This window comes from Equus asinus, chromosome 2, assembly GCF_041296235.1.
Source record: "Equus asinus isolate D_3611 breed Donkey chromosome 2, EquAss-T2T_v2, whole genome shotgun sequence".
Classification (NCBI taxonomy): domain Eukaryota; kingdom Metazoa; phylum Chordata; class Mammalia; order Perissodactyla; family Equidae; genus Equus; species Equus asinus.
The window spans coordinates 29,087,338-29,102,560 of record NC_091791.1 but is presented as its reverse complement, the minus strand read 5'-3'; the positions used below and the strand labels follow the sequence as shown (position 1 = coordinate 29,102,560).

The 15,223-nt window shown below is 54.4% G+C and overlaps 1 protein-coding gene across 2 annotated transcripts; it reads left to right on the top strand.

Annotated features, from left to right (window-relative positions):
- Positions 1 to 858: 858 nt before the first annotated feature.
- SEMA4G (semaphorin 4G) lies at positions 859 to 14,577 on the top strand. 2 transcript variants are annotated; one of them, XM_044752394.2, is made up of 16 exons: positions 859 to 992; positions 3,959 to 4,437; positions 4,533 to 4,681; positions 4,962 to 5,024; positions 7,809 to 7,907; positions 8,021 to 8,114; positions 8,266 to 8,379; positions 8,540 to 8,709; positions 8,872 to 8,960; positions 9,255 to 9,399; positions 9,528 to 9,750; positions 10,155 to 10,270; positions 10,408 to 10,568; positions 10,763 to 10,824; positions 12,289 to 13,342; positions 13,466 to 14,577. In XM_044752394.2, the coding sequence occupies exons 2-15, from the start codon at positions 4,314 to 4,316 to the stop codon at positions 13,116 to 13,118; spliced, it is 2,439 nt and encodes an 812-aa protein (XP_044608329.1). In that variant the 5' UTR covers positions 859 to 992; positions 3,959 to 4,313; the 3' UTR covers positions 13,119 to 13,342; positions 13,466 to 14,577. The 2 variants fall into 2 exon arrangements, with proteins under 2 accessions (XP_044608329.1, XP_044608326.1); XM_044752391.2 differs by having other exon boundaries at positions 8,791 to 8,960.
- Positions 14,578 to 15,223: the final 646 nt, after the last annotated feature.

Below are 15,223 nucleotides of genomic sequence, written 5' to 3'. Positions count from 1 at the left end.
GGTGAGGGGAAACTGCAAGGCCAAAGATTGCATGGTAGGACTGGCCTAGCTGACTTAAAGAGGTTGGGGAGTTGATTCTGAGGGGGCTTCCTAGATTGCTGCTGGGTAATGTGATTGAAACTAGCAAGGAGAGGACGTTTGATTGCCTCGGAGGAATTCACTGGAAGATCTGGAGTAAGAACGATGTTCCAGATAAGTTGTATGAGTGACCCAGTCCCTAAAGAGATGAACCCTTTTACATCCAAGAGGTGGTTGAATGTAAGAGGTGCAAATGGTTGTGGCTTATTTATCCAGAAAAACAGCATTTTCTGTGTGCACTTTCAGTCAAGCTGTTACTTCACTCCTCCAGGCCTGACCCCTTTCACCCACTCAGACCTCAAACTGAAGGACCAGGCGGCTGGAGACCCTTGAGTCGGGAATCAAGACCCTGTTCTGTGTTCAGAGCTGCTCCAGAGCTTGGTCTTCACCTACTGTGGCCCTCCACACCCTAGGCAAAGAGCAGAAGGGGGTGGCAGGAGCACAAGAAGTGAGGTCCAGGTTAGAGGACAAGCCAGAGGGCCCTCGGAGAGTTAAGCCCCCAAAGGGCAGTTTTACATGTCCCTAGCTGTTGGCAAGTCCGAGGCGTCTTAGGGCTAGAGGGGAGGGAAGGTGGGCGCGCGGGGTGGTGAGGCTACCACCAGGAGGCGATACCAAGGCCGTGGCGCTTGGGGGAGGGGGACGCCAAATGCCCGAGGTGCTGTGTGTGAGCCGTGGCCTCATACCGTCTCTATTGTGTAGGGTGGGGGGCACGAAGGAAGAGAGCGACGCCCTTCCCCACGCCCCACGCTGTCGGCCCCACCTCCCTGGTCCCGCCTCCCAGGCCCCCGCCCCACCCCCGGCTCCGCCTCCACCCCGCCCCACCTCCCGCCACGGCCCCTTCCTCCCGCAGCTGGTGCTGTGGGGCCGCGGAGCAGCGCGTCGCCGTCTGTGTGGCCCGGGATCGCAGCGCAAAGGTGAGAGAGGCAGGGAGCGCGGGGGGCGAGGGGGCCTGGGCCGGGGGTGGAGGCCAGGCCAAGCCTTCCCCACGTCCATTGCACCCTTCAAGCTGGGCCAGGCCTTCCTCACCGCCAAGTCCCCTCGTCCTGGTCCCACATAAAGGCTCTGGAGGAGCGCGGGCCAGGCCTCGGGCCGCCCTGGGCGCAGACCCACCACCACGGAGTCGGGGACCGGCGCGGGGCGGGGACCCGCGCAGCGAACAGTGTTCCCCGGGATCTGGGTCACGTCTCCCGGCGCCCGGTGGGATCGAAGGAGAGCTCGTCCTCAAGCTGCAGCAGTAGAGAGTGAGGTTAGACCTGAGGACAGGAGAGAACCGCGGACTGTCCAGGATGGTGGAGGGAGGGGGTAGCGGGGGAGGGGCTCTCAGGCCAGGAGAGCCAGACATCCTACTGGGCAGAGGGAGATAACCGCCTACACTAGGCAGGTGGACATCTGGAATGAAGGTCGAGAGCCTACTGATCCTACATTGATCCAGTTTGCGGGGGTGGGGTAGGGGGTGTCTCCCCTCCTCAGTTCCCTCCGCCCTAGGATCTAATAGTAGGAACATGATCAGAGTTCAGAGGGCTGGTCCTGGGGAGGAACCCAGACTATGGAACTGGGGGTGGAGTGTGGGGTGTGGACTGGAGACCTTGAAGCCTCGTTGCCACTGGGGGAGGGGAGGTGGCATCTCCGCTCCCCCTATTTAGCCCCGCCTTCTCTCCCAACAGGTTAAATGGGGGCGGAGAGCTCCGGCCCAACTCCCCTATCTAGAACTGCGGTATACACTGGAGTAGAGGAGTATTAAATTATGCGTTCCATTCCATCCTTCCTTTGCTAAAACTAGGAGCCTCCTTCTGCCTGGTTTAGGTGCCCCTCCCTCTCTTGCAGAGGGGCAACACAGCCATGCCATTTGAGCATCCGAGGTCAGGAGCCTCCCCCCATCAATACACACACACACACACACACATACTTGGAATCTGGCCTTAGAATTCGGACTTTCGGGAAGGGAGGCGGGGTTCTGCTCTGCATCTCACCCCCAGTGGAGACTGGCAGCCTCCAATCCTGCAGTGAGAACTGGACCCCTGTGTGGATGTATGCTTGTCTCTGCGTAGATGTAATTATGTGTCTGAGACTGTGTGAACACACATGTATTTTACCCTTCTGTGAACATGACGGTGCCTGACCCACTGTATCAATGGGTTTGTATGCATGTCCCCTCCACATACGTGTGTATGTACAGGACCCTCCTGTGCTAGGTGTACAATCCTTCATGTGTGCATCTGTGGGTTTATAACCCTCCTTGGCAACCTCTGAGGCTGTGACCTGCTGACTAAATGGGCATGTGAATACAATCTTACATGTGAATTTGTATGAACACATGTGGCAGGCCCTTTATGTGAACATATGTGTGCATAAACCTCCTTGTGAATGTGCATGTGCATGACTCTCCTGTGAGGATATGTGTTCACCCCCCTCCTGTGAATATGTGTGTGTGCGTATCTGTGTGCATGAACATCACCCTCCTCTGGACACATGTGACTCTTGTGTAAACCAGTATAAGTGTGCCATGCACCACACTTTGGGTGGTTGCTCTGACCTGGGGTGTGTCCCTCCTGCCCACTCCTAGGGACTGATCCCTCCTAGCCATAGGGCTCCCTCTGGCTACTGTGCTAATAAGCAAATAGGAGGCCCCAAAGGTAAACAGGTGTGCCTCCACAGTGAGGGGTGGGGCACGAGCAGTTTGCCTGGGGCCTCCTGCTGCCCCAGCCCCCAAACCAGGAGCTGATGCCCTTTCTGTGGTCCAGGGACCCTCTTCTCTCTAGTCATACTCCATTCTCCACCTCGGGGCTCTTCCCACTACAGTGATGACCTTTACCTCTTGAATAAATGCTCCAAATTCCTGTTCTCCCCTGGCCAGCTCCTGCTCCCTCCCCTCTCTTCAGGGCCCCATAGTTAATATTTGACATGGAAGGGAGGGGAGAGGCCAATGGCCCCTCTCGCCCTGTCCAATGAGATTGGGTGGGTCAGACTTCCTCCACACCTAGCCCAGCCCAAGAAGACTTCAGGAGCCACTTCAGGAATCAGGCATGATATACAGGGGTCAGAGGAGGCCTGACGCCTACCCCCAACCCATCCCCAACTGATTGGCTTGAGGGAAGGTCCAGGTGTGGGAATAGTCTCCAAAATGTGCCAGGGGAGGTGGCCAATAGCTCAGGGATCCCATTGTTCACCTTTTCCCTATTCTCATGTCTCAATTAACTGGCCTTGTACACTTCAGCCTCCTGCACAGATATTACACCTGTGCAGCCAGGGGGGCCCAGATACCCACCCTGCCAATGCTTGTGAATGCCTGTTTGCAGGTAGGGGCACGTGTGGATGCCTAGCCAGAGGGTGCAGTACAAACTCGCACGGGCAGGGCAGAGATTTGCACCCCCTAAGAGAGGAATGCTGAGGAGAAGTGTCTAATTAAAGAGAAATTCCAGAGGGAGCTCTCAGGCCAGGGAAAAGAAAAAACAAAGGGAAAACGGGACAAAATAAACAAAGGCCCATTAAACGTCTCTGCCCAGGCCTTCCTGCATAAGGCACCCCCGCAGGCAGGAGGGGCAGCTGCTGCCCGAGTTCGGTCTGTTGGGAGGAGAATGCCTTCTCTCTGAGAACCTGAGCTCCACTGAGATGGAAGCCTTGCTAAGCTTCTGACTTGGTCAGAGGAGGGCTGTTACCTTGGGTTTGGTTTGGGGAGTCTAGGGTCTTGGCAAGAGGGCAAGTTCCATCCAACTTCCTGCATCAGCCCAGAGATGGACAGAATGACTGTGAGTCGATCCTGACGTGGGAGTTTTGTAGATGCCGGGCCTCCTCCCTTCAGTACCAATAAAGTCTGGGGGTAATGCCATCTACCTTCTACCTACACACAGATCAAAAGGCTTTTTTCCTGTTTTTTCTTCAGAAAACGGACCTCAGAGAACCAGGAGGAGCCCTACTGTCGGGGCAGGGTGACTCTATCAGTGACCTACGACCTCTCTATGACCCCACAACTCCCTCTCACTATGGAGTTTGTATTTGATGCAGACAGGCAGTGTGTGATCCATCCCTCCCTCTGACCTCTTACCTGGGATTCCATGGCCACACAACTCTGTGATTCCATGTCTCCCCAATTCCAGGACCCTCCCTGGCCCCATGACCCCTGACCTTCCAAGTGACCTCCCTGGACCGTGACCTCTGTGACTGTTCTTCCCCATCACCCCTTGATTCTGGCCCTGGCTCCCTTTTGGGGACTTTTTGGTCTGGGCCTCCCCAGGAAGATGTGGGGGAGGCTCTGGCCTTTCCTCCTGAGCTTCCTCACAGCAACTGCATTTCCTGGACCCTCGCTTCGGAGACCATCTAGAGAACTAGATGCCACCCCACGGATGACCATCCCCTATGAAGGTTAGATGCCCCCCAACCTCATAAGGTGGCAGGAGCCAGGGCTGGGGGTGGAGAGGCAGCCCCAGAGCAGGGCTTACAACTCCCACTCTCCCCAGAGCTCTCCGGGACCCGGCACTTCAAGGGCCAGGCCCAGAACTACTCAACGCTGCTGCTAGATGAGGCCTCGGCAAGGCTGCTGGTGGGAGCCCGAGGCGCCCTGTTTTCTCTCAATGCCCACAACATAGGAGATGGGTCTCACAAAGAGGTCAGCCCCTGGAATCTGGACTACCCAGAGGGTCTCCATCTTCATTCAGCTCCCTGAGACCTCAACTTCCTGGAAATCCTGCCAGCCTTCCATAGCTCCCTAGTCAGACAGCACTGCCCTTCCCAGCTCAGGTCTCCCTTACATCCACTCCTCCTCCTGAAACTTACCCCTACTCCAATTTCTCCAGTTCCCTGGGGTCCTATCACCTGGTCCCACAGGTAATGGGGAAAGGCAAAGGTATTGTGGTTGACACATCAGCCCATTCTGTTTCCTCCTCCAGATCCACTGGGAGGCCTCCCCAGAGATGCAAAGGAAATGTCATCAAAAAGGGAAAAACAACCAGGTATGTGGTCTGCCCTGTCCCTAGCTCCTTTCCTTCTCCTCCTCAATTGGGGATGTCAGGGTTGGTGGGGACACAGATGGAGCGGTACATATCAGCCAATCAGTTGTAGCAACCACAATAAACATTGTAAGTGCTGCCAGAGGGGCAGGCCCTGGGCACAGCACTCCTAATCCAAACACCTATTACTTTGATCTTCAATAGCATCTTAATCTCCTCTGGCCTCCCAAATAATCATCATGATAACAATAAGTAATCTCTAGTAAGTCTGACTTAGGTAATATCACCTAATTCTAAAATAACTGTATGAAATATTATCCTCCATTTTACAGATGAGAAAAATGAGGCTTTGGTCAAGGATTAGCTCAAGTACCCAGTATTCCATGGAGGGGTGTTAGTGAAGTGTCAGCTCTTCCTGGCTAAAGAACAGGGTGTCTCCAGGGCTCCCATGTCTAGCTGTGTAACAGATCCATCTGGAAAGCCTATTAAAAATACACATGTTGGGGCTGGCTCCGTGGCCGAGTGGTTAAGTTCGCGTGCTCCGCTGCGGCGGCCCAGGGTTCGGATCCTGGGCGCGGACATGGCTCTGCTCGTCAGGCTATGTTGAGGCAGCGTCCCACATCCCACAACTAGAAGGACCTGCAACTAAGATTTACAACTATGTACGGGGGGTTTGGGAAGATAAAGCAGAAAAGAAAAAAAAAAAGATTGGCAACAGTTGTTAGCTCAGGTGCCAATCTTTAAAAAAAAAAATACACATGTCCAAGGTCCAGCAGCCCAGGGATTCTGATTCAGTGGGTCTGGGGTGGTGGTATGACAGCTGCGTTTAAAGAGATGTCTCCAGGAGATTCCATCAAAGGCTGCCTCTTGGAGCAGCATGGATAGAAAATGGGGCTGGTAAAGCAGGTGGAGCCTAGGTCACGGAGGGCTATAAATGCCCAGCTGAGTGGTTGGATTTTATTCTGTGACAGTGGGCACCCTCATTTTTTGATACTTTGTATAATGTGCACATGAATCACCTGGGCGTATTATACAAGCAGATGCTAACTCAGTAGGTCTGGGGAAGGGCCTGAGTTTCTGCGATTCTAACAAGCTCCCCGGTGAAGCTGACACTGCTGGTTCCCCGACCACACTTAGGGTAGCAAGGTTTTAGGAGAACATATCCCAAAGCATGTTCTGAGGAGCATTCATTTTCAAAACAGAGGTTTAATGCTCAGATGAGTTTGAGAAATGCTGCATGCTCAATCCCACTATGCACAGCGACACCTTTAAGGCTTTGAGAAGCCCACAGTAAAGGTAGGTCTACCCATGGTTTCCAACTTATTTGACCACAGAATTCCTCCCTTGCCAATGTCTTTTAATGTAAACATCTTGGTGAAACCCTACCATAGGAATATTTATCTGGCTGCAGGCACTAGATGAATTAAAATAGAGTGGGTCTGGAGGCAGGAGAGGCAGTAGGGAGGCTGGGGGCATCGCGTGGGTCAGAGGAGGGAGACCTGAGCAGGCTGGTGGAGAAGAGGGGTGGAGACCAAAGTACTGCGCCCGCTGAGGGAGTGGGATGAGAGAGAGGCCTGCAGGGATTCAAATCCTGGGTAATAGGCAGGAAGAAGAATCATTAACAAGGCGAAGAAGTCAAGAGGGCAGCAGCTTAAGGCTTTCAATGGGCAGAGAAGACCAGTATGGCTGAAGTAGAGTGAGTGAGACCAGAGGAAGGGCTGGGCCCTATCATGCAGGCTAAGAGCATATGGGACCCTGTGCTCAGGACTCTGGTGAGCCAATGAAGGGTTTTTAAATACAGCAGTGGCATGGTCTGGGTTACATTTTAAAAATATGCCTTGGAAGTGGGTTGCAAGAGTGTGCCGAGTGGTCAGATATCTCTGGAAGGAAACTTCAGACAGTGGTGACGGCAGTCCCCTTTGAAGGCTACAGGAATTAAAGGGAGACTCTCTGTTTACAACATATCCCTTCGCGCCTTTTGAGTTTTACACTGTGTATGTGTGTTCCTCATTCATTGAATAAATAAGTAGTTTCTCTAAAGAGTGGCAGAGGGTTAGGAGAAAGGTCAGGTGGGCGCTGCAGTTGTCCAGGGAAGGGTCATGGTAGTAACTTGGACTAGGGTGATGGCAGTGGAGGGAAAGTGGACCAAGTCAAGGACATTTAGGACAAAGATTAATCATGGAGAGGGACTGAATGTAGGGGTGAAGGAGTGGGAAGCAGCAAGGATGACTCCTGGTTTCTGGACTGAGTAATAGGATGGACAGATGAAGTGAGGTGGGAAAGACTGGATGAACAGGTTTAGGAGGGTAGACGCAGATTAGGGAGGAGGGGATGAGCTTGGTTTCTGACAAGGTGAGTTTGATGTGTTTGTGGGATATCAAGTGGAGAGAATGCTGGAGCCTAGGAATAGATTTGGTAGTGTCAGACCAAAGGAGGTGTGGAAACTCCAGGAGTGGGGGACACTGCTGAGAAGGAGATGTGAGAAAAGCATCTTAGGATGGTGAGAGCCCTGGAAGCCCCTGAACTGGGAGAGCAGGGGACTGCAGGAAATGCAGCAGAAGCTGGTAATCCAAAAGATAGAGGAGAGAAGAGGGGTCATGACACTGGGAGGCCAAAGGACAGTGAGTTCCAGTGAATGTTCTGTGTTCTGGGCAGTGAGAAGGCCCACCAGGATCTTAGCACTGTTTGTCCTGTGGGTGGGGCAAAAGCCAGACTACAGAGTTGGACCAATGCAAGAGGCCTCTAAGGAGGCCTGGGGCTCACAGTCCTCTCCCACCTATCCCACAGACCGAGTGCTTCAACCATGTGCGATTCCTACAGCGGCTCAACGCCACTCATCTCTACGCATGTGGGACTCATGCCTTCCAGCCCCTCTGTGCAGCCATTGTGAGTGTGCCTGCCCCAGCCGCTGGTCCCTGACCCTGGATCCTAGGTCTGACCTTGGGCCACAACCCTTGTGTGTCCTCAGGACCACTGACTTCTGGCCCCTCCTTCCCCAGGATGCTGAGGCCTTCACCTTGCCAACAAGCTTCGAGGAGGGGAAGGAGAAGTGTCCTTACGACCCAGCCCGTGGCTTCACAGGTCTCATCATCGGTGAGCGTGCCCTCCTCCCCACCCTGGCCCCTCATCCACAAGCATGCTGTTTGTGGGACATAGATCTCGTTGCTAGGACTTGGTACTCATGTGTGTTATGTGCCTTGTTGTATGTGACATGTCTCTCATGCCTGGCATATCCCTGCCCCAGATGGAGGCCTCTACACAGCCACAAGGTATGAATTCCGGAGCATTCCTGACATCCGCCGGAGCCGCCACCCACACTCCCTGAGGACTGAGGAGGCACCGATGCACTGGCTCAATGGTTAGGAGGATGAGGCACAGGATGATGGGGGGCAGGGGACTATTTCTTCATCTTTACTCCCCTGTCCCCAGGTGAGCCTGTCTATTCCTGTGTGTTGTTGACTGGGTGGAGGGTAGATCCCAGCCTATCTCCGAAGCCACCTGAACTGCCTGACCCACAGATGCTGAGTTTGTGTTCTCCGTCCTGGTGCGCGAGAGTAAGGCCAGTGCAGTGGGTGACGATGACAAGGTTTACTACTTCTTCACGGAGCGCGCTGCTGAGGAGGGCTCTGGCAGCTTTGCTCAGAGCCGCAGCAGCCACCGTGTGGCCCGTGTGGCCCGTGTGTGCAAGGTAAGGAGGATTGAGGTCAGGGCAAGGGTGTAGTGACAACTTCTGACCCTGGCCTCTGACCCCATGCCCCTACCTCCCCAGGGAGACCTGGGAGGGAAGAAGATCCTGCAGAAGAAGTGGACCTCCTTCTTAAAGGCCCGTCTTATCTGCCACATTCCACAGTATGAGACACTACGTGGTGTCTGCAGCCTGGACACTGACACCTCATCCCGCGCACACTTCTATGCGGCCTTCACGCTGACCACTCAGTGGTCAGTGCAGGGACAGTGGGGGGGGCGGGGCAAGGAACTGGGGACAGCATAGGGACTGGGGCAGAGGTCAGTGAGAATGAGATAGGATCCATTGTGGGGAGGGCTGGCTGCAGGGAGAGAATTTCAGGCATGTCCAGCTAGCCTGGGACCAAAGGCCACAGTGGTCTGCTGACCCTCAGGAGAAGCCTTGTGGACCTAGAGCTGGGGTTGGCCAGGGTAACAATGGGCTCCTGGCTGGGCAGGTGGCAATCCACTCAGTGTGACTCAGCCTTTTCCCCTTTGTCTCATCCCTAGGAAGACCCTGGAGGCCTCAGCCATCTGCCGCTACGACCTGGCTGAGGTACAGGCTGTCTTTGCAGGCCCCTACATGGAATACCAGGATGGTGCCCGGCGCTGGGGCCGCTACGAGGGCGGGGTGCCAGAGCCCCGGCCTGGCTCGGTGAGTGCCCAGGCCTGGGGTCAGTGCTGAGTAGACAGAACCCCTGGGAGCGGCAGGCGGGTCTAGTCTTGTGGGGAGGATGGGCAGGTGGTGGAGTCCTGAGGTTCACCACTCATCCCCCACCCCAGTGCATCACAGATTCATTGCGCAGCCGAGGCTACAACTCATCCCAGGACTTGCCATCCCTGGTCCTGGACTTTGTGAAGTTGCACCCACTGATGGCTCGGCCTGTGGTACCCACACGTGGACGGCCCTTGCTGCTCAAGCGCAGTGTGCGCTACACACACCTCACAGGGACACCTGTCACCACGCCTGCTGGACCCACCTATGACCTGCTCTTTCTGGGCACAGGTGCTTCTGACCCCTGGCCTGAGCCCTATGGTGACTGCTGACCTGAGTCCTTGATCCCTGTTGATCTCAAGCCCCCAGGATGACCCTTGATCACAAAACCCTGGTGACCACTCATGTTGATTCTTCAATGAATATTCACTACTGGCCCCCAGTGACCCCTGGTTCTTGGTGACTGCTGATTCCTGTCACCAACAATGACATTTGACCCTGATCACTAATGCTTCTGAGCCAAATAATTCCTGCCATGACTAGCCTGGAGTTCCCAGTGTCCTGAGGGCCCACTGCTACTGGCTGAATCCTCGTCCCTGACCTCATGATTCCTGAGCTGCTCCCATTAGGCTATTGCAGGGAACCGAGAGCAGATTCTATTGTTGGGGTCTGACCCTCTGCCCTTTCCAAACCAGCTGATGGCTGGATCCACAAGGCCGTGGTCCTGGGCTCTGGGATGCACATTATTGAAGAGACACAAGTGTTCAAAGAGCCCCAGTCTGTGGAGAATTTGGTCATCTCTCCAATGCAGGTAGCCCCTCACTCACGACCCTCCATATAGCCTTGCCAGAATAGGGGGAGGGAGTAGGGAGGCTGGGCAGTGTTGTTGTGTGTGTCTGTAAGTGGGAGTAAGGGTATTGCTGACCAGCTTTCCTCTCTGGCTCCCAGCACAGCCTCTATGTGGGGGCTCCTGGTGGAGTCATCCAGCTACCACTGTCCAGCTGCTCCCGCTACCACTCCTGCTACGATTGCATCCTGTCTCGGGACCCCTACTGCGGCTGGGACCCTAGCACGCATGCCTGCATGGCGACCACCACCGTAGCCAACAGGTCCGAGGGCGGCAGGTGGGAGGTGGTAGGGGTGTGAGTGTCTGCTGTGGGGATCAGGGCCTGAGGGAAAGAGGAAGGCCTGCCAGCTGTAGGGGAAGTGGGGACCAGTTGTTGGTAACAGCCCTATTGACCCTTCCACTGGGGAAATGAAGCCCAGTTCCCCTTGTTCATAAGTCCTGATCTTCTGTCTCCAGGACAGCATTGATACAGGACATAGAGAGAGGAAACCGAGGCTGTGAGGGCAACAGGAACACAGGTAAGTGACATTCATGTAAGTGTGTGGGTCTGGCTGTATAACCTGTCCTCTTTACCATTTACTGTCATTTGTCTGTGCATGTATGCAGCTGAATGGCTGCACCTGTGTGCTTTCAGCGAGGATGACCCAGCAGAGTCTGGCACAGAAGAAGTGCTCAACAAACATTTGTTGCCCAAAAGAATTATAAATGGGGAAACAGGCTCAAGATATAAAGTTCCTTGTCACTTCTAGAGCTTATAGCCAAGTATGTGTGTGTGTATGTATGTGTATGTTTGGGGGGAGGGGCAGGAAATCACATGATCACACAAATAATTATAATTATTTTCATTGGTTTTTGTTACAAAAGGAATAATTACAACTATGACAAGGGGTTGAAGGATATTGGGTACTTCCTCAAGGAAGATATGATGACTGAGCTGGTAGCTGAAGAAAGAGCAAGTGAATGATCAGAGCTAACATGTACTGAGTACCTACTATGTGCAGGCACTGATCAAACCCTTCCATGCACGAGCTCTTGGATTTTCAGAGCACTCCTATGAGAGAGGTGCCATTAGCATCATCCCCCTGAGGGGCAACCTCTCCAAGGCACGGGGAGAATAAGTAAACAGCCCAAAGTAAGTAGCTGTTAAGCAGCAGGGTCAGAATTCAAACCTGACTCCATGCAGTCTGACTGGAGTTTGTTCTTTTGATCACTGCTATGCTCAATCCCCAAAGTTAACCAGGCAAGTGGAGGGCATGGAGAGGGGAATGACACCCGAGCAGAGGGAACAGCAGGCAGAATGAGCTCGGTGTGTTTGATCAACAAGAGAAGAGGCTGGAGTGGTGGGCAGGGACCATGTTGAGGCAGGGCAGGGGCATGGTCAGCTTAGTGTTCTTAAAAGGTCACCCCACCGCTGCATGGAGAATGCATTAGATGGGGCTTAGAGTGGGCCAGCAGTTGGAGGACAGAAGTGAACAGGTCTGAGATAGATTCTAGAAGCAGAATCTGGTGAGGGTTAGATACAAAGGTGAGAGGGAGAGAGAGGCAAGGAGACTCCCAGGTTTCCGACTTAGGCAACTGAGTAGCTGGTGGTGCCATTCAGTGATGATAATTCAAGAAAAAGACTTGGTATAGTTTGGGAGAGAGGCCTTGGCCTTAGTTCCTGTGACATGCCCAAGAGACCTCACATGGAGATGTCCAGAACGTGGAAGATATTTAAGTCAGATGCTCAGGAGAGAAGTCTGTGTTGGAGGTAGAGATTGGGAATCATTAGCAGATGGCAGGAATTAAAACTACTGGGAAGGGTCAACGTGAACCTTACGTGGGAGGATGAATGCAGAGAGCTTGGTCAGTTGTCACTGTGATTCCAGATTCTGTCCTTGGTGCTGGGGACATAACAGTGACTCATCTGGCTTGCCATCTCCAATGCCCTCCCTGTGATAGGCAGGCACTGACTGCTCTTCTTGTCCCCCCTACTCCTTCAGGGCCACCACCACCGCTGAAGACCCGCTCTGTGCTCCGGGGTGATGATGTCCTCCTGCCCTGTGATCAGCCATCCAACCTGGCCCGGGCCTTGTGGCTGCTCAATGGGAGCATGGGCCTGAGCGATGGGCAGGATGGCTACCGCATCGGCGTGGATGGGCTGCTGGTAACAGACACACAGCCCGAGCACAGTGGCAACTATGGCTGCTATGCTGAAGAGAATGGCCTCCGCACCCTGTTGGCCTCCTACAGCCTCACAGTCCGGCCAGCCACTCCTGCCCCGGCTCCACAAGCCCCTGCCCTGCCTGGGGTACAAATGGCACCTGATGTGAGGCTGCTCTATGTGCTAGCCATTGCTGCACTTGGGGGCCTCTGCCTCATCCTGGCTTCCTCCCTCCTCTATGTGGCCTGCCTTCAAGGAGGTGGACGAGGGCGTCGACGGAAATATTCATTGGGTCGGGTCAGCCGGGCAGGGGGCTCTGCTGTGCAGCTGCAGACAATCTCAGGCCAGTGTCCTGGAGAGGAAGATGAGGGTGACGATGGGGAGGGGGCTGGGGGCCTGGAGGGCGGTTGCCTCCAGATCATCCCTGGGGAGGGAGCCCCAGCCCCACCACCCCCACCACCCCCACCGCCACCGGCTGAGCTGACCAATGGGCTGGTAGCACTGCCCAGCCGCCTGCGCAGGATGAATGGCAACAGCTATGTGCTCCTGAGGCAGAGCAACAATGGAGTGCCCGCAGGGCCCTGCTCCTTCGCTGAGGAGCTTAGCCGCATCCTGGAGAAGAGGAAGCACACACAGCTCGTGGAGCACCTGGATGAGAGCTCTGTCTGAGCCCAGCCTCCCGGGACAAATGCTCTTCCAAGCCAGCCTGTCTGCCCCGGGCTGGGCCGCTGCCTCCCCACACAGCCACCCTATCTTCACTCCCTCAACTCCAGGCCCCTCTCCCAACTTTTTGATGTCCCTGTAGGGCTGGTCAGTCAGGCCCAGCCAAAGCCCCCTCCTCAGTCTCCACAGACCCACTGTGAGCAGCCCAGGCCAACCGGTGCTCCTCAGAGGTAGGTGTTCCCTCGGGCTCTGCAGACCCAGCCCCAGTTCCTATTCCCTTAACCTAAGAACTTAGGAGAGGATGCCATCCTCCTGCCCCATTCATCTGCTCAAAGCCTTCCTCTTTCTCTCAGGCAGGGCTCTGCAGGTCGAGATGGCCTCGATGTCACCACCCTCTGCATGGCCCTACGTGCAGGATGGTCCAGAAACCAGACAAGACCTCTGCCAGCCACCAGAGCCACTCGAGCCCTGCATACATTCACATGCGCACATGGAAGAATGTCTATCAGCTGGGCTGCAGGGCCCTCACCCCCACCTCCTGGTGCATTCTTGTGTTTCATCCCTTCTTCTGGATTTTGGGTGCCCTCCCAATTGCCACATCTCATCCTATCTAGTCCTCTCCCCTAGTCCCAGCCCCATATGGTAACCTCTTTGGCAAGAGCTTGGGAACAGGCCAGCCTGGGGAGGTAAGACTGTATCATTCCTCTCTTCTTCTCCCGTAATGTGCAGCCCTTACCAGTCAGCCTCCCCACCTGCTTGGTCACTTGTATGACCAAGATAGAACTCCAGGCATGTCCCTTCCTCATCCATGTGCTTACATTTCCACTCACATGCACCTTCTGAGCCTCCCCTTGCTGCCTCGGACCTGTGTCTGTCGGGTTTGGTCTATGGACATTTCAGAGGGAGAGCCCTCTCCAGTTTAGCTGTCCTCGCAGACACTTCCCTAGGACGGGTGACCAACACTGCACTCAATGAGCCAGCCTCCCTTTTGGGGACCAAACATTTGCTACCCCTAGACCAGACCAGGGAGAGGAGAGATCCGATGTCTCACCTGGCACATGAAGCCCGTTCTTGGAACTATGCAAAGGGCAGAGGCTGGGAGTTTGGATGCTTGGCTCCCACCCCTGTCCTACCTCACCGGGGCACTTTCAGGGTCCAGGGGCCTCTGAAGTCTCCAGGCCCATATGGGACAATCAAATCCTGAGTTCCCCCATTCCCTTTGGGTGAGGATGACTGTTATTTTTGTAGCTGCGAACGTGGAATCCCACGGGTTTTTACTGCCCTTCACCCAACCTCTCCCACCTCCACCCCACAATGAATGTATTTATTGTGAGAACGGCTACACATCTTTAGGAATGCCCTCACTCACCACCAAGGTGGGCGGAATGGGCATGTGATAGAGTGGGGAGCCTGGGCTCAGCTCCTCCCCTCTCTGTTGGTTAATAAATACCCTCTTTCCCACAGCTATGAGTGGTCGGCTTGGTCTAGATTGGCCTTCCCCTGAACACCAGGGGGCAGGCTTCTGAGGCAATGGAGAAGGTGCTGCAGAGTTGGCTCTGCTCTCCATAAAGCCATTTACAGAGGAAATTGGGATCCTCAGCTTCCATCCTGGGCAGGTACACAGGCTTTTATTAAGGCGCTCACTATTCATTGATCATGGTGACAAGGGCGTGACAGACAAAATTACAACAGTTCAAGAACTCACACTAAGATTTCTAGGTTTTTATTTCCTGGTTCTTTTCCTCACCATCCCCCCCACCCCGGGTTTTTAGCTAAGCCTAGAAAATGCTCCCTGTTGATCAGCCCTCTTGCTCTTCCCCAAGAAGCTTTTCAGTACCTCCCCTCCCCCAACAAGGGACAGCATGGATTCATTTCTGCACAGAGGGGCCTGTCTGGGGGGAGCAGTTGAGAGCAGGACAGGCTTGTTACCAGGAACCTGGCCTGAGAATCACTCTCTCCAAGGCTCAGGCCCAGATTAATCGCATGGCCTTTGATACTAACCATCCTGAAGAATTATTATATGTTCTGCTTCTGGTTTTAAGATAATGAAAAACAGGGTTACACTTAAAATATGCACATATTTTGAAGTAAGACCTCAAGTGTGACCTTGG